The following is a 23,439-nucleotide window of genomic DNA, read 5'->3' as shown; positions in this document are numbered from 1 at the left end:
ACATGTAAATAATATGCTCTGTCTTTTCATTTTTGTGCTTTTATGACTGTTTTATATTACAGCTGAATAAAGCTTTCCTTGAACTTGAACTTGAGCAAAGTGAAGAAGTGAGCATCTTGCATCAAACTGAAAGATATCTCAGCATCGATGAAATAACATGAGAAGCCCTAATGGAAAAAAAATAATAATGACCCCCACATCTTGGAAGAAAACTCCCAGCATGTGAGGGAGTCATTTGTTTCTGTTTTCCAAGAATAAACACCAACTTCAGCAACATCCTCACTGACCTCTTCACTGCATTCACCATAAACTCCAAAGCCTTCTTACTCCTATGTGACCTAACGTCCATCTTGACAATGCCATGGATTCCAGCACCACGGAGTTACTAGACAACCTACAAAACATCGAACACACTCAGCTGGTGAAGAGGCCCACGTACGCTGCAGGACACATCCTGGACCCCATCTTTACCTCCAAAATCGAGGTCAGCCACATTCCCCGCTCACTTGGATGGACCACTTCATCATACACTTCAAGATCTTGACCGCACCCGCCACACCGATGGATTGGCGACACACCCCCAACCGTAGCTGGAAGAAGGTTATCAAAGTCACATGGCTCAACACCCTCCCGCTCCACCCCATCTTCTCCTACGACACCAACAGAAACACAGACTGTTTTAATAACTGGATCTCCACCTTCGTCAACATCCTCATACCCCTAATAAACGCCAACCCAAAGAGGACAAATACACAAGCTGGTGCATCGAAGCACTCAGAAAGTCCCAGAGGAAATGCAAACAGATAGAAAAAAAAATTGAGATCCTCACAAGAGCCAGCCTCCAGGAAGGTTTACAAAGCCTCCCTCAGGTGCTACACCCATGAACTGAACGAGACCAAGACGAAAGCTCTCAACTAGAGGACTGAAGCCAGAAACAACAAATACAAAGAACCCTTCAGTATCATCTTTTACGCCGATGACACCCAACTCATCCTAGCTCTCTAAGAAGACACCAGCACCACCAAAAGTAATTTCAAAATGTGAATGAGCAAAGTGGCCATCTGGATGAGAGATAACTTCCTCAAACTCAACACTGACAAGACAAAGGTACTGCTATTCTGCAACAATACCTCACCTGGGGACCCCATTTGGTGGATCACAGAACTAGGCCCCACCCCTTTACCCTCCAACCATGCCAGAAACCTGGGCTTTATCCTGGATACCAACCTCACCATGAGACATAAAATCAACACTGTCCCCTCTGCCTACTTACACATAATTTGCATCCACAGAAAAATTGTCAAACGGCTACCTCCTGACACGAGAAAGAAAGTCACACAGGCCCTGATCACAAGCAGACTGGAATATGTCAACACCTTCTACTATGGCATCTCCGCACACCTGCTACACAATCTGCAATCCATCCAAAACGCCTCCTCCAGACTAATCCTCAACCTTCCTCACCGCATGCACATCATAACTCACCTCCAAAAACTCCAAAAAGCTCCTCATTTAGAAACACTGCCAGTTCAAGATGCTCACCCACGCCTCAAAAGCACTTTACAACCTGTGCCCCACCCACCTCAACCACCATCTGCACTTCCACCAACAAACCAGGAACCTCCGCTCCGCCTACACCTCCCCCGTATCCATAGAAGCAAGACAGGAGGTAGGGCCTTCTCTTTCCTAGCAGCCTAATCCTAAACAACCTCCCCCGGCACATCAGGACAGTCGCGTCACTTGTCGATTTTCAGCAAGAAACTGAAAACCTGGCTCTTCCACTGATCCTTTTTGCAGAACCCGCACCTACTCAGCACCTATATACCCTCACGGGTGACAAGTTTCGGGCTCTACTGGTCCATATTACATTGCATTGCATTACTTTGGGAGTTCACTTCTGAAAAATATAAATTGTTAAAAGATTGGTGAACTGCCGTCAAAACTGAAAAAGACCATCTACCAAACATTTTGTATCTTAAAGGAAAACAGCTGAGACTGGGTTTTCCTACAACGTACAGAGATGACCACTAGGATCACCGTCTTCTCTAAATCGGATGGACTATTGTCAGTCAGGGTGGTGGACACTAAGTCTGGAAAACCCTATCTGTCTCAATCCAGGATTCCATGAAATCTACAGTGTATAGGGACCAGAGATTTGAACTGAAGAGTTCCTCTTTCAGGCAAAAAAGGGGACAAACACAACAGCCCCAGTTTCAAATTACTATTGGTCAAGCGAAGGTAGACGGTATGAGAAGAAGTAGAATGGAGTCCATCAGCCTCAGACAAGCGCCGCAAATGGTTTCGACTTGTAGGAGCTCAGACTGTCTGTTCCGGGACACTGGAAGCAACAATGAAGTTGACTTCTTACCAGGTGCTCAGTTTGGCCAACAGAGGGATCATTCATTTACTCAAATTTAAAGCACAGAAAATGTGTTTCACCATAATGTACTTATACAAAAGCATATACATTGGGAATCATTGAAAAGCGGACCCCCAGAAAATGCAAACAAGAGAAATTCAAGCAAAAACAGATTGCCTATGAACTACTTATGGGCCACCCTTGCTTGTCCACAAGAATAAAACAAGCATCCAATCCTCACATGTGGGTCGCCCGGATGAAGTCTTTGGAGTCCAGATGGACAATAGACAAGCCGTCACTGAGGTTTAACAGTGATTCAAAAGAGTTCTTTGACAGACTGAGAGAGGGGTGACAGGAACAGAGGGGTGCTCTAAGCAAGGAAGCGAGCATCAGTCCAGGGGCAAACTGAAGCTTGGCAGGAGCCTGAAGACAAGAGGGCGTCCAATGAGAAGCTTCTAGGTGTCCTCCGACATCCTACTTCAGGGCTGCGACAGCACCTAAGTTACGATTGAAGAAAGAAAGGTTAATTGTAAATGTAGACTGGTCTTGCCATGGCAGTCATGAAAGCTTTGAATAGAAATTCAGACATGAAGGTTAGTAGCTACATGTGGAGAACATGAATGCGACTGGTATGAGTAGGACTGGAAAAAGCTTCAAATACTCACTTGCAATCTCCTGCAATTCCCCTTTTTTATGAATTAGGTGTATTTTATGTAATTTTTGCCACGAGCTTGTTTTGCTATTTTGCCTCATTTTTGGCAATTGGACACTGGTTTGAGCAAAAGATTTTTTTGGGTTGGCTTAGAAACATTATCATGCTCAAACCAGTTTCCCAACAGTAACTCATGTAACCTTTGTTTAAAGTTGCACATTTTTGTGTGTAAAAGTTTGGGTAAAATTACAAACAAATTACAAACAATAGAAAAAGTCTCTGGAGATACCAGCAGGACACTGGTTCGAGCAGCAAGCATCTGCCAAGTAAAATGTTTTCTGTGCGTACCAGTCTTCTGCAGCTGAAAGTTACAGGGAAAAGCATGATGCATGATGCAAAATTTCAGGAAATTCCACAAATATTTCTTAACATAAAATGATCTCTCGCAATTCACTGTGTTTTCTTTTTGAAGCTTTTTTCTATCGCTCTTGGTGAGTTTGCATGATTTTCAATTTCTGGCACCATATTTTCTTTCTTTCTTGGTGTTTACATTCAGTAAACACTTTCCCTTAATGTTCTACCTTAAAAACATTTCATTAGAAGTCCTCATTGTAAGCCTATATTACCTATTTTCAAAACATCTGTATTGTTTCCTTGCAAATCCCACAGCTACTAATTCCGTTCTTTTCTGTATTTTACTCAAAGTCTTGATTTATTCTTGCATTCCTGAGTACGGTGTCCCTTCTCTTCATACTATAGTGTATATTTCCCACTCATTGTTGACATTTATTGTTCATTTATCATTTATATTTAAGGTGCTATCTCCCCCCATGTTTGTCCTGATGAAGTTTCTCCTTAAGTTGTTCTCTTCAGGGAAGACACATTGACAATAATGATGTTTTGGACTATGATTACTAATAATTCTGCAATAAACACTGTGAGCAATAAGAACGTTACTCTTGTGAGTACTTATCTTTTATGTTTGAGTTACTTTTTAAGCTCTACGTGTTTTTTTTCATGTATTTCACATGTTTTCACCATTCATGCGCACTGCTTTGTTTTATCACTTGGTGCTCCTGCAGTATATATATATTAAAAAATGTATATTTTTATTGTTATGTAATTTCAAAATGTATAAATGTTTGGTTGTCTAACGAAATTGTGTTGGCTGCAGTGTCAAAAATACTTCAGATATTTTATTTAATTGTTGTTATTTGGGCTCATATTTGAAACTACAAGCGGCCGCAGCCAGCAATCTATCTCCTCATGGCTTGGTATGTACGGGCAGTAACCCTTAAACACCTTCGACTTGGAGTGTGGACACAATCTGGGTTCAGCCCCTTACCAGTGAACCGAGGTTGTACTGTTGAATGTTGGACAAAAACCCAAGCCCACAGATTCTCAAGTCCACCGGGGGAAACCTTAAACAGGTCCCAAAAATGTTAAACAGGGAATAGCATGCATGAATAACTGTCTGTTCCTGCTCCTCTGGAGTGCTGTCAGCTGTTTGGGGTTGGTAGATAAGCCTTGTACCACCTGACGCTCTCTCCTCCTGTGGTTAGGCACATGCTGTTAGCATCTGGGCAGGTATCACACTGAAAGAGGCTTCTGACTGAGGCTACAGGAAGCCAGGGAGCCTGAAGGTAAAGCTACCAACATAAAGCAGCTGCAAGGGCAGGGGCAGACCAGGCTTCCTAGCATTGGCTGTTTCTGTTGTCAGTCCTTTTCAGGTCCACTCCTCCTCTTACCATTGGATGAACCCTGTAAAGTTTATGACATATTTGCTTTGCTTTAAATAATTTCATTTGTCTTTCTTTTGCCATTTCCCCTCAATATTTCGGTTCAATTTATAGATCACATTTATTGTAAATGGCATGTTTTACTTTCCCTCCTTATTCCTCTTAATGTGAACAATAGCAGGGGATCCTCCTTGCCCCATCTCTCACCCCCACTTCCCGTCCCTTCCTACTGTTTTCCTTTCTTCTCCCTTTCTCTGCTCTTCTATACAACACATGCTCTCTCCTCTGGCTTACTCTAATTTTGCTAGCAGCTCCTTCAGACATTCTGATTTGTATGTTTGTATGTGTTATTTATGTACATGGTATTTGCATAGCATCATTCTAAAGACACAAAGGCTAGGTTGGAGCAGCGCTGAGGCTGTCCTGATCGATCCAAGGATGTTGTTCAGGGCCCTGGGTGCATAGATGGCAATAGGCCTGCTGCTTTCTTATGTCTTCTCACCATCACACCAATTGCTTTTTGGTTGACTGTTGAGTTTAAGTTGTTTAGGCCCGATTCACAAAGAGCCTCCACAGTCGTGGTGGAGGCTCTGCATTCCTGGTGGGATCTTCACACACGTGGAGGATCTCTGCAATGACAAACTGCAGTGCGGAGATCCCGCCATGACTGCATAGCCTTTGCCACGACGGAGGAGCCTGAGCCTCCACAGTCGTGGCGGGATTTCTGCACTTGTGGTGGGATCTCTGCAATGAGAAACTGCAGTGCGGAGATCCCACCACGACTGCGGAGCCTACACCATGAGGAAGGAGCCCAAACCTCCGCAATTGTGGTGAGATTTTCACACTCATGGTGAGATCTCTGAAATGAGACATTGCAGCGTGGAGTTCCCGCCATGACTGCGGGGCCTCTGCCACAAGTGTGGAGGTTGAGCCTCTGCAGTCATGGTGAGATTTCCACACTCGTGGTGGGATCTCTGCAATGAGAAACTGCAGTGCGGAGATCCCACCAAGACCACTGAGCAGCCGCTACAAGAGTGGAAAAAGAGCCTCCGCATTCGGTGCGAGATTTCCACACTCGTGGTGAGATCTCTGCAATGAGAAACTGCAGTGCGGGGACCCGCCACAGCCATGGAGCTGTCACTACAAGTTTGGAGGCTGAGCCTCCGCAGTCATGGTGGGATTTCCACACTTGTGGTGTGATCTCTTCAATGAGAAACTGCAGTGTGGAGATCCCACCATGACAGCAGAGCAGCCGCTACAAGAGTGGAAAAAGAGCCTCCGCATTTGATGCGAGATTTCCACACTCATGGTGGGATCTCTGCAATGAGAAACTGCAGTGCGGGGACCCACCACAGCCACGGAGCCGCCGCTACAAGAGTGGAGAAAGAGCCTCCGCATTCGATGTGAGATTTCCGCACTCGTGGTGGGATCTCTTCAATGAGAAACTGCAGTGTGGAGTTTCCGTCATGACTGTGGGGCCTCCGCCACGAGTGCAGATGCTCTTTGAGAATCGGGCCCAGTGAGTGAGACGCGAGGCACCGTAGAACCCTCTGAACAGTAGACATAGGAGATAGACTGCTGCTCAGCCCACTATTTTATCCTGGTTGTTTTTTTAATGAACGTAACTTTGTTTGGCCTTGCTGATTTTGATATAAAACGTTTAAGATCGAATCACTTCCTTTGTGAAACAATTGCACTAATTCTGTAATTTAATTATTATTATTATTATTAGATTTTGTAAAGCGCGTAGTCACCCGTAAGTATCCCAGCGCTTATCGACATCAAAAATTGTCTGCGCCAAACCCACACGTAACCGATTTAAGACACTTACTATGGGTGAGAAGCAGAGGCCAGAGATGGTCGGTAAGAAGCAAGATGCACAAATATAAAACAAGACCTGAGGTCGCTATCCTTCTGGACTCACCTGGAGGTGTGAAGGACTCCTCCGAGTCCACATCAATGTCCACACCTAAAAACAAAGGAAAGATCTGGTCACTCCACATATTAACTAATCTCTTTCCCGCAGCCCACCCTCTTGAGTGCAACAGTAGGGTAAGTGTTGGATAGTGTAGGAGTAAAAAATACTATTCTAACTCCAGTGAGTGCAACAGTAGGGTAAGTGTTGGATAGTATAGGGGTCAAAATTGCTATTCTAACACCAGTAAGTACAACAGTAGGGTAAGTGTTGAATAGGGTAGGGGTAAAAATTCCTATTCTAACACCAGTGAGTGCAACAGTAGGGTAAGTGTTGGATAGGGTAGGGGTAAAAATTATTATTCTAACACCAGTGAGTGCAACAGTAGGGTAAGTGTTGGATAGGGTAGGGGAAAAAATTCCTATTCTAACACCAGTGAGTGCAACAGTGGGGTAAGTGTTGGATAGTGTAGGGGTAAAAATTACTATTCTAACTCCAGTGAGTGCAACAGTAGGGTAAGTGTTGGATAGTGTAGGGTACAAATTACTATTCTAACTTCAGTGTGTGCAACAGTAGGGTAAGTGTTGGATAGTGTAGGGGTAAAAATTATTATTCTAACTCCAGTGAGTGCAACAGTAGGGTACCTGTTTGATAGTGTAGGGTGAAAATTACTATTCTAACTTCAGTGCGTGCAACAGTAGGGTAAGTGTTGGATAGTGTAGGGGTAAAAATGACTATTCTAACACCAGTGAGTACAACAGTAGGGTAAGTGTTGGATAGGGTAGGGGTAAACATTCCTATTCTAACACCAGTGAGTGCAACAGTAGGGTAAGTGTTGGATAGGGTAGGGGTAAAATATTATTCTAACACCAGTGAGTGCAACAGTAGGGTAAGAGTTGGATAGGGTAGGGGTAAAAATTACTATTCTATCATCAGTGAGTGCAACAGTAGAGTAAGTGTTGGATAGTGTAGGGGTAAAAATTACTATTCTAACTCCAGTGAGTGCAACAGTAGGGTAAGTGTTGGATAGTGTAGGGTAAAAATTACTATTCTAACTTCAGCGCGTGCAACAGTAGGGTAAGTGTTGGATAGTGTAGGGGTAAAAATTACTATTCTAACACCAGTGAGTGCAACAGTAGGGTAAGTGTTGGATAGTGTAGGGGTAAAAATTACTATTCTAACACCAGTGAGTGCAACAGTAGGGTAAGTGTTGGAAAGGGTAGGGGTAAAAATTAATATTCTAACACCAGTGAGTGCAACAGTAGGGTAAGTGTTGGATAGGGTAGGGGTAAAAATTATTATTCTAACACCAGTGAGTGCAACAGTAGGGTAAGTGTTAGATAGGGTAGGGGAAAATTACTATTCTAACACCAGTGAGTGCAGCAATAGGGTAAGTGTTGGATAGTGTAGGGGTAAACATTTCTATTCTAACTTTAGTGCGTGCAACAGTAGGGTAAGTGTTGGATAGTGTAGGGGTAAAAATTACTATTCTAACACCAGTGAGTGCAACAGTAGGGTAAGTGTTGGATAGGGTAGGGGAAAAAAATCCTATTCTAACACCAGTGAGTGCAAAAGTAGGGTAAGTGTTGGATAGGGTAGGGGTAAAAATTATTATTCTAACACCAGTGAGTGCAACAGTAGGGTAAGTGTTGGATAGGGTAGGTGTAAAAATTACTATTCTAACTCCAGTGAGTGCAACAGTAGGGTAAGTGTTGGATAGTGTAGGGGTAAAAATTACTATTCTAACTTCAGTGCATGCAACAGTAGGGTAAGTGTTGGATACTGTAGGGGTAAAAATTACTATTCTAACACCAGTGAGTGCAACAGTAGAGTAAGTGTTGGATAGTGTAGGGGTAAAAATTCCTATTCTAACACCAGTGAGTGCGACAGTAGGGTCAGTGTTGGAAAGGGTAGGGGTAAAAATTACTATTCTAACACCAGTGAGTGCAACAGTAGGGTAAGTGTTGGATAGTGTAGGGGTAAAAATTACTATTCTAACTCCAGTGAGTGCAACAGCGGGGTAAGTGTTGGATAGTGTAAGGGTACTATGCGTTGTAATGACTTGCGATGTAATGCCTGCGTTGTAGTGCCATACATTGTAATGCCTGTGTTGTAGTGACATGCAATGTAATGGCTGCGTTGTAATGACATGCGATGTAAAGGATGTTGCGATGTAATGCCTGCTATGTAAAGGTAGTGCGATGTAAGGACTGCGTTGTAAATGTTGTTTCCCCATTAAAACACCTGTCACATAGGATGCTCCACAGAATTCTTGGGCCAAGGTATGAAACAATAGGATGCAGATATAAAATAAGGAACGCTGTACATAGAATTCAGAGCTCAAGGTCTAGAACAGTAGGATACAGTATAAATCAGGGTGAATAAGTTTCAAAATCAAACCCTTAAGACACAGGTTTTTTAAGTAGAATCAGCCACAAGATCCCGGGATGCACTTACTTTCCTGAGACTCAACAGACTCCTCAGGCACGTCTCCAGCAGGACCTGGAAGACAGACAGAAGGAGATCATTCTGGCTGTGCTTGCTGATGTCAACTCATCAAAGCCCTTCAGAGATCTGGACATTCTGAGAGGCCAACACTAAACAGGTCTATCAGAGGTTGTCAGCCTCTTGATCAAGATAAGTCAATGAGTAAACATTCAGATTGATGGAAAAACAGGAGTGTGAAGTCCATGAAGTCTGCAACTTCCTGTGCCTGATGCCATGGCACAGCCTATCAGTGTCTCCTGGAAGCACAGCAAACAAAAAGCATCAGCACCTGCAACATCAGCACCATAAGGCATCCTCACCGCAGGCATCCTCACCACAGGCATCCTCACCACAGGCATCCTCACCTCTGCAGACAGTGTACGCAACAACACAAGAAACAACAGACCTTAGAGAAACACAAGATATTAACTGCTGCAGCATCAGCACCGCAGACATCCTCACCACAGGCATACTCACCACAGGCATCCTCACCACAGGCATCCTCACCGCAGGCATCCTCACCGCAGGCATCCTCATCACAGGCATCCTCACCACAGGCATCCTCATCACAGGCATCCTCACCACAGGCATCCTCACCGCAGGCATCCTCACCGCAGGCATCCTCACCGCAGGCATCCTCACCACAGGCATCCTCACCTCTGCAGACAGTGTACGCAACAACACAAGAAACAACAGACCTTAGAGAAACACAAGATATTAACTGCTGCAGCATCAGCACCGCAGGCATCCTCACCACAGGCATCCTCACCACAGGCATCCTCACCACAGGCATCCTCACCTCTGCAGACAGTGTACGCAACAACACAAGAGACAACACACCTTGGAGAAACACAAGAAATCAACTGCGGCAGCATCAGCACTGCAGGCATCCTCACCACAGGCATCCTCACCACAGGCATCCTCACCACAGGCATCCTCACCACAGGCATCCTCACCGCAGGCATCCTCACCGCAGGCATCCTGACCACAGGCATCCTGACCACAGGCATCCTCACCACAGGCATCCTCACCTCTGCAGACAGTGTACGCAACAACACAAGAGACAACACACCTTAGAGAAACACAAGAAATCAACTGCGGCAGCATCAGCACTGCAGGCATCCTCACCACAGGCATCCTCACCACAGGCATCCTCACCACAGGCATCCTCACCACAGGCATCCTCACCGCAGGCATCCTCACCACAGGCATCCTCACCTCTGCAGACAGTGTACGCAACAACACAAGAGACAACACACCTTAGAGAAACACAAGAAATCAACTGCGGCAGCATCAGCACCGCAGGCATCCTCACCACAGGCATCCTCACCACAGGCATCCTCACCACAGGCATCCTCACCGCAGGCATCCTCACCACAGGCATCCTGACCACAGGCATCCTGACCACAGGCATCCTCACCACAGGCATCCTCACCTCTGCAGACAGTGTACGCAACAACACAAGAGACAACACACCTTAGAGAAACACAAGAAATCAACTGCAGCAGCATCAGCACCACAGGCATCCTCACCACAGGCATCGTCACCTCTGCAGACAGTCCATCATCATAGTTACACAGCTAACAACAAGACATCATTTCCTGCAACATCGCCTCTTCAAACACTCCATATCCCAACACAAGACACAAGACCTTATAGAAATACAGGAAACAATAAGGCGTTAACTCCTGAAGTATAGACTCAATATACATCATCACCTGTGCAGACAATCCAGCCTCCAACAGAACACACAACAGACCTGATGGAAGCACACCACACCAAACAACAAGCCAACCTTGTGCCATCAGCACCAGAGGCATCATCCTCGCCACTTCACACACCCACACAAGACACCACAGAGATGCATGAGTTATGCTGCTGTCTGAGTGTCTCCTAGTGAAGCATTGTGAACTTCTGGAGCCAGCAATTATGAGGGCTGAAGGCCACTATATCTTGGTCGAAATTTCAGTCAGGAAACATAGTGCATCCACTATATCGCCTACCACCAGATTGTACAGGTACGTTTATATTTACTGTTCTTAACTTACCTTTACAATATGGTGGTAGTCACCGTAGTAGATGCTGTGCTTTTGGAGGTCGAAAATCAAAGAGTAATATAGTGATAGAACAACATCTTACAAGGTTTCAGGGTCTTAACATTAAAGATGGAAAGGTAAACATGTGCCTAGGATCTCACCAAGCCATAGAGGCCCCTCTGGTCTACAGTCAGGGTGCCCGTGATCCTCAGTCCTGTCCACCCTGCTCTCTACAGCATGGAGGTCATGGTCCTCTTACCACTAGGAGTCTCCTCGTTCAGAGGCAGAAGGTCAGCATTGGTTGGGTCCACGTTGAAGGAGTCACTGTTTTGGGCTTCGCTGTTAGATGAGTCGCTATTGGACGAGTCGCCGTGGGAGCTGCCTCCTGGACTCATCTTCTCTGTGAGGGACCGATCAGCACCTGCAAAGCTGACAGGCAACATCTCTGGAAGGAGAAAGGGCCAGTTGAGTACATCAATAGCGAGCTTCCAATGAACTGTACACAGCAAGACACAATGATGACACCGGCTGTACACAATGGAAGATATGTCAAAACTTTAGGACTCCAAGGATGGAGGAAAACTGGCATGAATAGAGTTAGTATGAGAGGAGGTTACAGGTATGAGAAGAGTAGGTTTGAGAGAAGTTTACAGGTATGAGAAGAGTAGGTTTGAGAGAAGTTTACAGGTATGAGAAGAGTAGGTTTGAGAGAAGTTTACAGGTATGAGAAGAGTAGGTTTGAGAGAAGTTTACAGGTATGAGAAGAGTTGGTATGAGAGAAGGTTACAGGTATGAATAGAGTGGGTATGAGAGAAGGTTACAGGTATGAGAAGATGGTATGGGTAATGTGACAATATATAAGTAAAAGTATAGGGAAAGGAGTAGAGACTTCAGGGGAAAAGGGATGAGAGAAGGTTACAGGTATGAGAAGATGGTATGGGTAAGAGATGTGACAATATATAAGTAAAAGTATTGGGAAAGGAGTGAAGACTTCAGGGGAAAAGGATGAGAGAAGGTTACAGGTATGAGAAGAGTAGGTATGAGGGCAGGTTACAGATCAGGCATATCTACGACAGCTTCGACACCCAAGACCCTTCCACCATTCCTGGCACCACTGCATGCAACCATAACGCAGATCATGCTCAACTGGACTCCGATCACCACAGACAACACTCTCAAGACCATAAAGAGCATCCACTCCGGAGCCCCCTCGGACCATTGCCCATATCACATCTTCCATAGAGCAGCTACTTCCATCGCCCCTGAGCTTCGTCGCACCATCAACTGCTCCATCGACACCGCCACCTTCCCCTACAACTGGAAACATGCCGAGATCAATCCCTGGCTAAAGAAACCGTCGGTCGACACAATAAATCTCAAGAACATCAGACCCATCTCTCTGATCCCCTTCCCAGTCAAGGTCATCGAGAAGGCCATCAACGCTCAACTCTCCGAGTTCATCAGAGTGAACCACGTCCTGGACATCTCCCAGTTCGGCTTCCGAAGCAACCACAGCACCGAGACCATACTCCTTGCTGCCACTGATGAGCTTATGCCTCGACCAAGGCCAACCAGCAGCCCTCATCCTGCTGGACCTCTTGGCCGCCTTCAATAGCATCTCCCACCGCACCCTAATCACGAGACTCCACGACACCGGCATCCGCGACAAGGCCCTGGACTGGATCGACTCCTTCCTTACCTGCAGAACACAGCGAGTCAGACTACCTCCATTCCTCTCTGAACCTACAGAGATCAGCTGCGGAGTGCCCCAGGGCTCCTCTCTGAGCCCCACCCTCTTCAACGTCTACATGGCCCCCCTCGCTGCCACGTCAGGAACCACAGAGTCGATATAGTCTCCTACGCTGGCGACACTCAGCTGATTCTTTCCATCACCAATTAACCCACAGCCGCCAGAATCAACTTCCACAGTGGGATGAAGGCCGTTGCCACCTGGATGAAAGATAGTTGCCTCAAACTCAACTCAGACAAGACCAAAGTACTCATCCTGGGACCCACCCCATCAGCTTGGGATGAGTCCTGGTGGACTGCCGCATTAGGAACCCCCTCACCTCCACGGACCACGAATATAACCTCAGCATCATACTGGACTCCTCTCTCACAATGAACCCCCAGATCAACGCTGTATCCTCATCAAGTTTCCACACGCTCTGTCTGCTTTGAAAGACATTCAGATGGATCCCCATAGAATCCAGAAAGACGGTCACCCATGCACTCATCACCAGCAGATTCGACTACGGCAACACACTCTACATCGGTGTCACTCAGAAACTACTCAGGAAACTACAGAACGTTCAAAACACCACAGCCAGACTGGACCTCAACATCCCCCACCACAGCCACATTGACAAACGCCTTTGAGAACTTCACTGGCTCCCAGCCAATGAAAGAATCACCTTCAAGCTCCTCCCACATGCCTACAAAGCTCTCCACGACGCAGGACCCGCAAATCTGAACCACCACCTCTCATTCCACGTACCCGCCAGACACCTTTGCTCCGCTCAACTGGCCCTGGCCACCGTTCCACGGATCCACAAGACCAGAGCCGAGGAAGATCCTTCTCCCACCTCACCGTCAAGACCTGGAACACCCTGCCCCTCCACCTCAGGCAATCCCCGTCGCTGACCCAATTCAGGGAGGATCTCAAGACCTGGAACACCCTTCGGCTCCACCTCAGGCAATCCCCGTCGCTGACCCAATTCAGGAAGGATCTCAAGACCTGGAACACCCTTCGGCTCCACCTCAGGCAATCCCTGTCGCTGACCCAATTCAGGAAGGATCTCAAGACCTGGAACACCCTTCGGCTCCACCTCAGGCTATCCCCGTCGCTGACCCAATTCAGGAAGGATCTCAAGACCTGGAGCACCCTGCCCCTCCACCTCAGGCAATCCCCGTCGCTGACCCAATTCAGGAAGGATCTCAAGACCTGGAACACCCTTCGGCTCCACCTCAGGCAATCCCCGTCGCTGACCCAATTCAGGAAGGATCTCAAGACCTGGCTCTTTGACTGAATCCCTGCGCCCAGACGGATCAGCGCTCCCCCCTCCCCCCCTTCCCCTGTCAGTGCCTTAAGACCCTTACAGGTGAGTAGCCGCGCTATATAAACCCCTGATTGATTGAGGTATGAGAAGAGTAGATACGAGAGGTTACAGGTATGAGGAAATTGTATGAGAGAAAGTTACCGGTATGAGATGTTATCTGTAAGAGATGTGACAATAGATAAAAAAATGTTTAGAGAAAGGAGTAGAGACTTCAGGGGAGAAAGGATGAGAGAAGATATGTCGCACCGGGTCACTCAAAGATGGCGGCTTCATGAGCGAGTGGCTCACGGTGTAGACCCTAGTACTGTGGGTTCCAGCGGAAAGACTGCAGGGCTGACGGCTTCCTGCAGGAGCGGGTGATGAGTAGTTTCTGAATCAAGGGCTAAGACACACCTGCAGCCCAGGGGGTTGAGGTCTGTTCTGATCCTGGGCCCTTGGTTGGAGCTCCCTTAGATGGCTTCCTGCGTGCGCCATATTGGAGCTCTACTGCGCTGGGTGACGGGAAGGAGTGGGGCCAACACTCATCAGCAACCCCAGGGCATTCCTGGGGGAAGAAGGCTACCGCTTGTCTAAAACCCAGTCAAAGCTATTTCAAAAATGTAATCCAGACCAATGTTTTATGTTGCACCTGGTAGTTCCAAGATGGAGGTGTGCTCTTAATTGTGTATCCCTTTTTCCACTCTGTCATTGCTGTCATCAGGTGATTGCTTTGCCATTTCCTTCTCCTGTCTGTGTATGACTGTGTACTGCCCTTCTTTCCCTTGACTGCATCACAGCCAGTTGTAGTATTTTTCAGCAGGTTCTAGACCTCCTAGTCTATATTTTTGTCCCCATGTTGTCTTCTTGTTTTGTGGGGGTTTCTCCAGACAGCCTGTATCCAGACCTTCAGGCTCTTCTCAAGATCCCTCTTCGCTGTCTTCTAAGGTGCTGTCTTCTAGTATTCTGAGCCCTTCCTGTGGACACTTGTCTTTCACTCATATATCTCGTAGTGTGAAGGCACAGTGGCTTCAAGAAGGGATTTTCCTTACCTTGGGCAGACAAGAATCCGGACAAGGAACCTTCAACTGCGTCCAGCGCGTCACGAGGCATGAGCGAAGGTATAGAGAAGGGAGGTGACAGTGCATAAAAGAAGGTATGAGGAAGGGAATAGACACTTCAGGGGCACAGGGATGTGTGCAGGTATGAAAGAATATATAGAGAACAGATGTGACAGTGTATAAGGCAAGGTATGAGGAAGGGAATACAGACTTCAGAGTGCAGGGATGAGAGCAGGCATGAGAGAAGGTATGGGTAAGAGAAGAGAGGGTGCATCAGAAATGGTAATTGGAAGGGAGCAGGCACTTCAGGGGCAAAGGAATGAGAAAAGGTATAGATAAGAGATATGATAGTGCATAAGAGAAGGTATAAGGAAAGGAATACAGACTTCAGAGTGCAGGGATGAGAGCAGGCATGAGAGAAGGTATGGGTAAGAGAAGAGAGGGTGCATCAGAGATGGTAATTGGAAGGGAGCAGGCACTTCAGGGGCAAAGGAATGAGAAAAGGTATAGATAAGAGATATGATAGTGCATAAGAGAAGGTATAAGGAAAGGAATACAGACTTCAGAGTGCAGGGATGAGAGCAGGCATGAGAGAAGGTATGGGTAAGAGAAGAGAGGGTGCATCAGAGATGGTAATTGGAAGGGAGCAGGCACTTCAGGGGCAAAGGAATGAGAAAAGGTATAGATAAGAGATATGATAGTGCATAAGAGAAGGTATAAGGAAAGGAATACAGACTTCAGAGTGCAGGGATGAGAGCAGGCATGAGAGAAGGTATGGGTAAGAGAAGAGAGGGTGCATCAGAGATGGTAATTGGAAGGGAGCAGGCACTTCAGGGGCAAAGGAATGAGAAAAGGTATAGATAAGAGATATGATAGTGCATAAGAGAAGGTATAAGGAAAGGAATACAGACTTCAGAGTGCAGGGATGAGAGCAGGCATGAGAGAAGGTATGGGTAAGAGAAGAGAGGGTGCATCAGAGATGGTAATTGGAAGGGAGCAGGCACTTCAGGGGCAAAGGAATGAGAAAAGGTATAGATAAGAGATATGATAGTGCATAAGAGAAGGTATAAGGAAAGGAATACAGACTTCAGAGTGCAGGGATGAGAGCAGGCATGAGAGAAGGTATGGGTAAGAGAAGAGAGGGTGCATCAGAGATGGTAATTGGAAGGGAGCAGGCACTTCAGGGGCAAAGGAATGAAAAAAGGTATAGATAAGAGATATGATAGTGCATAAGAGAAGGTATAAGGAAAGGAATACAGACTTCAGAGTGCAGGGATGAGAGCAGGCATGAGAGAAGGTATGGGTAAGAGAAGAGAGGGTGCATCAGAAATGGTAATTGGAAGGGAGCAGGCACTTCAGGGGCAAAGGAATGAGAAAAGGTATAGATAAGAGATATGATAGTGTATAAGAGAAGGTATAAGGAAAGGAATACACAATTCAGAGTGCAGGGATGAGAGCAGGCATGAGAGAAGGTATAGTGCATAAAATACTTTACAGGGAATGGAAGGTTGAATGCATGGGAACGGTATGGGAGAAGGTATAAGAGAATGTGTGGGGAAGGGAAGGATGCCTGGGAGAAGTTATGAGAAGGTGTGGGGGATTGAAGGAAGAATACAGTGCATAGAAGAAGGTATGGGGAAGGGAATAGAGACTACAGGGGAGCCAGGATAAGAAAAGCTATGGGGAAGGAAAGGAGACTGCATGGGAAAATGTATAGAGAAGGGATATGAGCGAGAATGAAATACAGTTTGAGAGGAGGTATGGCAGTGCAAGGGTCCAGGGCCCGTGTTTCACTCACTCGCCACTTACCTTCAGTGGTTGCTTCATACATGGCATTGTCCGCAATGGTTGTTCCGTCCGCTGCTGAGAGAGTCACAAGTAAAGGTACATGGTTACTACATGTGGTATCGACACATACCAACATAGACACATAGAGTGAGATGGCAGATCCCACGTCCACCCACTCTCCCTTCTACTGTTTGTTCTTTGCTGAGGTTAGCAGCTTAATGTAAAACCACCTCTGAGAGCAGCCAGGACACAGAGAAAAAACACAAAAATATCCATAAGGAGGAACTTGTACTCAGAGAATATAAACTCAGGAATGACTTTCTTGAGGTCTCAGACTCCTTTTAGGGGTCCCAGAGGTTGGATACAGCCCCCACCCATGGCTTCCCTGTGGACTCCTCTGCCCCACCGCTGAGATCTCTCTCCCATTGGTTCCACGGACAGTGCCAGGAACAAGAGGTGAAGACAGCTCCCCTAAAGCTCCATTAGAGCTCTCTGAGGTCCCCCTTGTCCTTCCACTAGCCCTCACAACTGGACAGGAGGCTGTTGCTAGGCTGGGGGTGAGTCAAGGGGTGATGACTGCCAGCCTTGGTGGTCTTCTCTGGTGGGAACCCTCATCCTGAATACATCAGGCTCAAAAACTTGAATGAACCTTGACCCAGAGTTCTCCTCTATCCACAGATACCCAAGCTGGGGTCCTCATTGCCCCTGTGCCCCTTTTTGGAAGATCATCCCATATCAGCATCATCCAGGGATTGACCTCCTCCTGGTAAGTTTGCAGGAATGCTGTCTACTAGGGACTTCCAAAATAAGGTTTGTAAAAATTGTAACTTATTTAAACTCAAGTACCAGCCCACCCCTTCCCAGGAGGGAGCACCTATTGCTGTTTGAGAATTTTGGTTGGGTTCCAATACATACATTTTGTTCACGTGCCTGTGTGTGTTCACCTTCCTTTACTATAAAAACCTATCTATTGATTTATTTATGTGTTTGCATGTGGCCCAGTCATTACCTTTAGTTGCTAGTGTCCTTTATCATTGCCTGAGGCACACGATTACATAATCTGAAGATGTTGCTAAATTTAAATGAACCAAGAACATTAGATCATGGTATAAATTATACATTTCAGCAAGCACAAAAATTGAGCAACAATATGTGGAATGATGCCAAGTACAAGATGCAGTGTAGTGAAACTGAGATGCAGAGTTAAGCCTCAAGGGACCAATCAGTGCTGAGACTAAACCAAAGAGATGAAAACTAGGGAAGAGAGGTTACCTAAAATGTCTTTGAAAGAGGACAGCTTTCAGCTCAGATTTAAGATACCCTTCGAGGTGGTGGTGCCTAGGTTCAGGCTTAAGGAGTTCCATGTTCTAGTTGAACTTTCTGAGAAATATTGAGCCACGAGACATTCCTTTATAAGGTCAAGGATTCTAGCAGCCCTGCTTCGGCATTCTCTGATGGTCTCGTGTCCGCAGGTAACTTACGTTTATCAGCCGGGTAACGTGGAGTAGTTGTGTGAAGGGCCTTGTGGGTAATACAAGCCATTTTATACATAATCCCGGCTTCATGGGAAGCCAGTGAAGTGTAACCAGTATCAGGGAAATATGGCAATTCCTTTTAGCCCTATAGACAAAGAGTGGCGATGAATGTAGAATTGATGTTAGAGGCATGAGTTGAATCTTGGTAAGATCAGTCAAGAGAGAGTTGCAGTGGTCAATTCTGGATGGCCCCAGTCTTTGAACAAGAGCTTTCTGATATTGCTCTAGGATGTGGTGGCAAATTCCCCTGAGAAGACACAATTGAAACTTCGCATTTTAGGCAATGGTGTTGATTTGTGATTGTAAGTTGACCCATCTATCTAGGATGACTCCTATAGATTTGACACTGTGTTACATCCTGATCATCTCCTTCCCTGCTGCTCAGCCTGTGTGTGTGTGATGTCATTGGAATGTTCCTGTGTGCATGGTTTGAATGTGTAGTCAGTTTGATTGAGTGGGCTGAGCAGCTGGATGCTGCTCCCGGTGGGGCCATCTTCCTTCCTCCTTTTATCTCCTTCTTACCTTCTTCATTACCAACGTTAACCAATAAATATCCATTTAAGAATACCAACGTCTACTGGATCTATTTACCTACTTAAGTACTTTTTGAATGCAATAATGGCGACGAGGCAGAAAGAACTACGTGTGCAGGAACTGGATTTGAAAAAGGAAATTACAAAGATGGAAAGTAAAACTTTTAAAAGAAGACAAGCAACGTTTTTGATGCCCCACCGGTGTCATGTCACATCTGACAGCCTACAGGAAACATCTATAAAGGTATGTTTCAAGCGTTGTACTTTGTGGAGCTCATTGAATTTTAAAATCGGCAGATTTAGTAATAAGAGCGTCAAATTTCAAGTTATGACTTATGCCAGTGTCAAACAATGGAAAACTTAATTATATTTCGTGCTACGATGTTCAGAACCCAGTTTAAATGACTATTTATATTATTTACGGCAGTAATGTGAACCTTTCAGCAATTTATCTTAGGCGGCTGTTTCATTTATAAACATGAGACCAATTACTGCACTATTTCAAAGTGGATTTTGCTGTGAAACAAATGAGCGGTTGTAAAAGCTGTCTGCAAGCATAAGTACACACTGCGACTTTTTCCGCTCTGAGGCTTCCGTTTTTCATTACATTTTTTTTGAGCAGTGTTCAGGAAGTAATTGACTGCCACCGCAATCAACTTAACAGGTGCCAGCGCGCTCAACTAAATGGAGCTGCAACATTCATTAAACTTACTTAATTTTTCATGCTAATGCCTGACACTCACCGTCCAGTTTGAGGATGACGGTTGAGCTGTCAGTTGGTCTGCAGCGATCCTTTCCCTTCCCCTGCTTCACGCTGTGTGATGACGTCTTCAGAAGGTTCAGAGGAGTTGGCGAAGGGGAGCTCTCCTCGTGTTCCATTTCCGTGATGTCAGCCTATTACTCACCGCCTTTGTTTAAGCACATCTTCTCAGCCTATGAGTCATCGCCTTTGATCAAGTGCATTTTCACTATGAGCCATCGGGCGAAGACGTTACTGACAGCGTGATGTTTGCTGTGTGCTGCAAGCGTTTCTGACATAAAACCTTTTCTTTCCAATGTTTGTCATCGTTTTCATCATCGTGTCACAGCGACTGCCACGCTATGTTATTTTGAAACCCTGCAAGTCTCCTGGATGTTTTCGTTTATTTTCAAAGAGACAAGGTACTGTTTATTTCTTTTTTTCAGGTCTCGCAATTCACAACGTCTAGCATGACAACGGTGACTACTTTTATTATTTTAGTTTCTTATTTTCTATTAGTCGCTACATAATATATGTTTTGATGTACATGTTGTGTTCTGAATGATTTATGGAACTGTTATCTGCTGAAATTGATGGATTAATTTATTTGTGTTCTGAGTGATTTTCTTATTTACTGTTACTGCAGGGACTGTTATGTCCTGAAATTTATGAATTAATTTATTTACACTTTTCTTTAAAGGTCGATTTTAATGGTCAAGTTTTGATATGCTGAGTTCTGGCAATGTTTGAATTTATTTATGGAAATGAACCACATTTGTGCTCAATTAATTTGAGGTGTTCATTAAGTGTTCAGATTTATTATGCTTATTTTTGTTGAACCACTTATTTAACAGTGCTCTATTTTAGATAGAGGAGTTCACATTTTACTGCGAAGAGTCTACATTTATTGCTTGAAATTTGAGGAGTTCACATTTTACTGCGAAGAGTCTACAGTCTACATTTATTGCTTGAACTTTGAGGAGTTCAATGTTAGTGTGTATTTTCTTGAACTTTGAGGAGTTCAATGCTAGTGTTTTTTTTTTTTTGATTGGTAGTTTGCATATTCTGCGGAGCCACATACGTGCTCATGGTTTGAGACGCTCCTGTATTTTCTGAAGTTTAGTTCTCCAGTTTGGAATTTTATGATGCATATGTTGCGGAGCCACATACGTGCTCATGGTTTGAGGTGCTCCATTTCTTTGTGATGAAATTATATGAGGATGCAGAGTCCTCAATTCTGTTTATTCATGTTTTATTTTCCTGAACCACGCAAGTGCTCTATTTAGTTAGAGGTGTTCAGTTTTACAGAGAGTCGTTAGGTAGCCATGTACCCCATGCATTAGCTGTTATGCGCTTTGTTCCTTATACTTTATTTAAGTGTGTTTTGGGTAGCGTGGTAACTCCTATGTCCTAAATTTGTTATTCTATTGGGACGACATTTTGTTTAGTTTGATGCCCTTTTATTGCTTTTCGTGACAGTCTGGCCAACTGGCATGATTGGTGATATTTTGGGTTTTTGTTTGAGATGGGGGATGGTTGTTAGGTGATTCCTCTCTGGTTTTATGCGAGAAGATATTATTCCTCTCCTCATCTTTTATGATGATATATTGCTATTTCTTGATATTATTTACAGTTATTCATTTATATGTTGACTGCTTATTTCATGATAATTATTTACAGTTATTCATTTTCTATGTTGACTGTTTATTCGATATCCTGATTTTGTCACCATCAGGACATACTGTATTTGGTTTCACTTTCTCTCTTTTGTTTTCATTGTTCTAAAAGAGGGAGATGTGTTACATCCTGATCATCTCCTTCCCTGCTGCTCAGCCTGTGTGTGTGTGATGTCATTGGAATGTTCCTGTGTGCATGGTTTGAATGTGTAGTCAGTTTGATTGAGTGGGCTGAGCAGCTGGATGCTGCTCCCGGTGGGGCCATCTTCCTTCCTCCTTTTATCTCCTTCTTACCTTCTTCATTACCAACGTTAACCAATAAATATCCATTTAAGAATACCAACGTCTACTGGATCTATTTACCTACTTAAGTACTTTTTGAATGCAATACACTGTCCATACAGAGGGTTTGCTATGAAGGATGTTGAATGTGTCCAACAAAGATTGTCCTGTGTGTAATGATTTTGATGAGAAACTGCTGAGGAGCTCAGGTTTGTTTTGAAATGAGGGGAAGTCCTCCATAGCGTGTAGGCAAGGTGCGAGATGGCATTCGGAGAGGAGACATTCAGGTACAGTTGGGTGTCATCAGCATACGGATGAGAAAGGAGCCCTGATGTTCTTAGTAAGACTTCAATGGGTTTGATATTAAGGCTGAATACGGTTGGGCTGGGATAGATCCTTGAGGGACCCCTTGAGCTTTGGCCATCGGTGATGAGAAACAATCATTCATGTTTATCCTCAGCAACCTGCTCATGAGTATTATTCAAACCCCTGTGGATCGCGCCCTCAATGCCCATTCCCCTTTGGAGCGTTTCAAGAAGCGTACAGTGGTTTCCTGTATCATCGACTGCTGATAGGTCGAGAAGCATCAGGAGGATGGAGTTGCCTGAATCTTGGTTGCAAAGTGCATCGCCAACCACCTGGAGCCGTTCTGTGTCAGTGCTGCAGCCTTGATTCAAACTCGATTGATTTTTGTCTAGGAGGTTGTTATATTGAATGTCATAGGTAAGTGAATCTGATACTCATATTTTGACGATTTTTGCAACGACAGAGAGGTTGGAGACTGCACTAAAATTGTTGAAGTTTTTCGCCTCTGCAAAGGCACTTTTTGAGCGGTGGGGTGACTTCTCCAGGCGTGAGGCAGTCAGGAAGCATTCCTTCGCTGAGTGAGAGATTCACCAACTTAGTCCATTAGGGGAGCAGGGGTGCCTAAAGGTCTTCAGCAAACTTACCTGGAGTTGGGTCCACAAAGTGACTTGGTCTTCATAATGGTTGTTAGTGGTTCTTCCTTCCCAATTATGTCAGAGTTGCCAAAGGTTCTTGGATCTGCATGTTGCGATCAGGTTGGGATGTCCATTGCAACACAAGAATGATTTCGCTTTAGAGTAAAAAAAGGTGCACATTTTTCTGCATTCACAGCTGAGTAATCGATTTTCATGGACGTGGACATAGAGGGGCTGTTAGCAGCTTTGACTAGTTCCAAAGGTTGTTCAGGTGGGTTCTTGAGTGAGCTGATGAGGGATCTAAAGTGATTCTGTGGCATCCATCTTGTTTCAGGTTCCATTTTGTGACACTCACTAAGAAGCCTGCAGAACATAGGCCTGTAGATGGAGTGGCTTTGCTCTCACTGCAACCGCAAGGCGTTGAGCAATGAGAGTCGCAATGTTGTTGACAAAGTGTTGCTATGCTTCGTCGACTGATCGCATTAGTCAACACCCACGTAATGCCTAATGTTTGATTCAGATTAATTGGATAAATCCATGGAAACTGTCGAGTCCCTCGGCATGCTGCGCAGCGCCCCAGCCGCTGCGCACAACAAAGGACTCGGGACACGCTTTTACTCTCCGCGTGGTCCAGACTAGTTCCGTGACCACGCCCTCTTTT

The 23,439-nt window shown here is 45.2% G+C and overlaps 1 protein-coding gene across 3 annotated transcripts in view; it reads right to left on the bottom strand.

The window, feature by feature from the left end:
* Nucleotides 1-2,413: 2,413 nt before the first annotated feature.
* The window catches only part of LOC147725048 (uncharacterized), a 111,181-nt gene continuing 90,155 nt past the window's right edge, over nucleotides 2,414-23,439 (bottom strand). The window contains exons 1-6 of one of the 3 annotated variants that reach the window (XM_086966517.1): nucleotides 19,884-20,025; nucleotides 17,094-17,147; nucleotides 11,448-11,633; nucleotides 9,123-9,167; nucleotides 6,675-6,719; nucleotides 2,414-2,856 (exon numbers count right to left, since the gene is read on the bottom strand). In XM_086966517.1, the coding sequence (XP_086822643.1) occupies nucleotides 2,834-2,856; nucleotides 6,675-6,719; nucleotides 9,123-9,167; nucleotides 11,448-11,633; nucleotides 17,094-17,147; nucleotides 19,884-20,019 (489 nt within the window). In that variant the 5' untranslated portion in view covers nucleotides 20,020-20,025 and the 3' untranslated portion in view covers nucleotides 2,414-2,833. Of the gene's footprint in view, nucleotides 2,857-6,674; nucleotides 6,720-9,122; nucleotides 9,168-11,447; nucleotides 11,634-17,093; nucleotides 17,148-19,883; nucleotides 20,026-23,439 lie in introns of those variants that run through there. The other 2 variants (XM_086966514.1, XM_086966515.1) reach the window with 2 other exon arrangements.

This window comes from Lissotriton vulgaris, chromosome 4_1, assembly GCF_964263255.1.
Source record: "Lissotriton vulgaris chromosome 4_1, aLisVul1.2, whole genome shotgun sequence".
Classification (NCBI taxonomy): Eukaryota; Metazoa; Chordata; class Amphibia; order Caudata; family Salamandridae; genus Lissotriton; species Lissotriton vulgaris.
The sequence above is the reverse complement of the archived record's forward strand: the minus strand, read 5'-3'. Positions and strand labels throughout refer to the sequence as shown.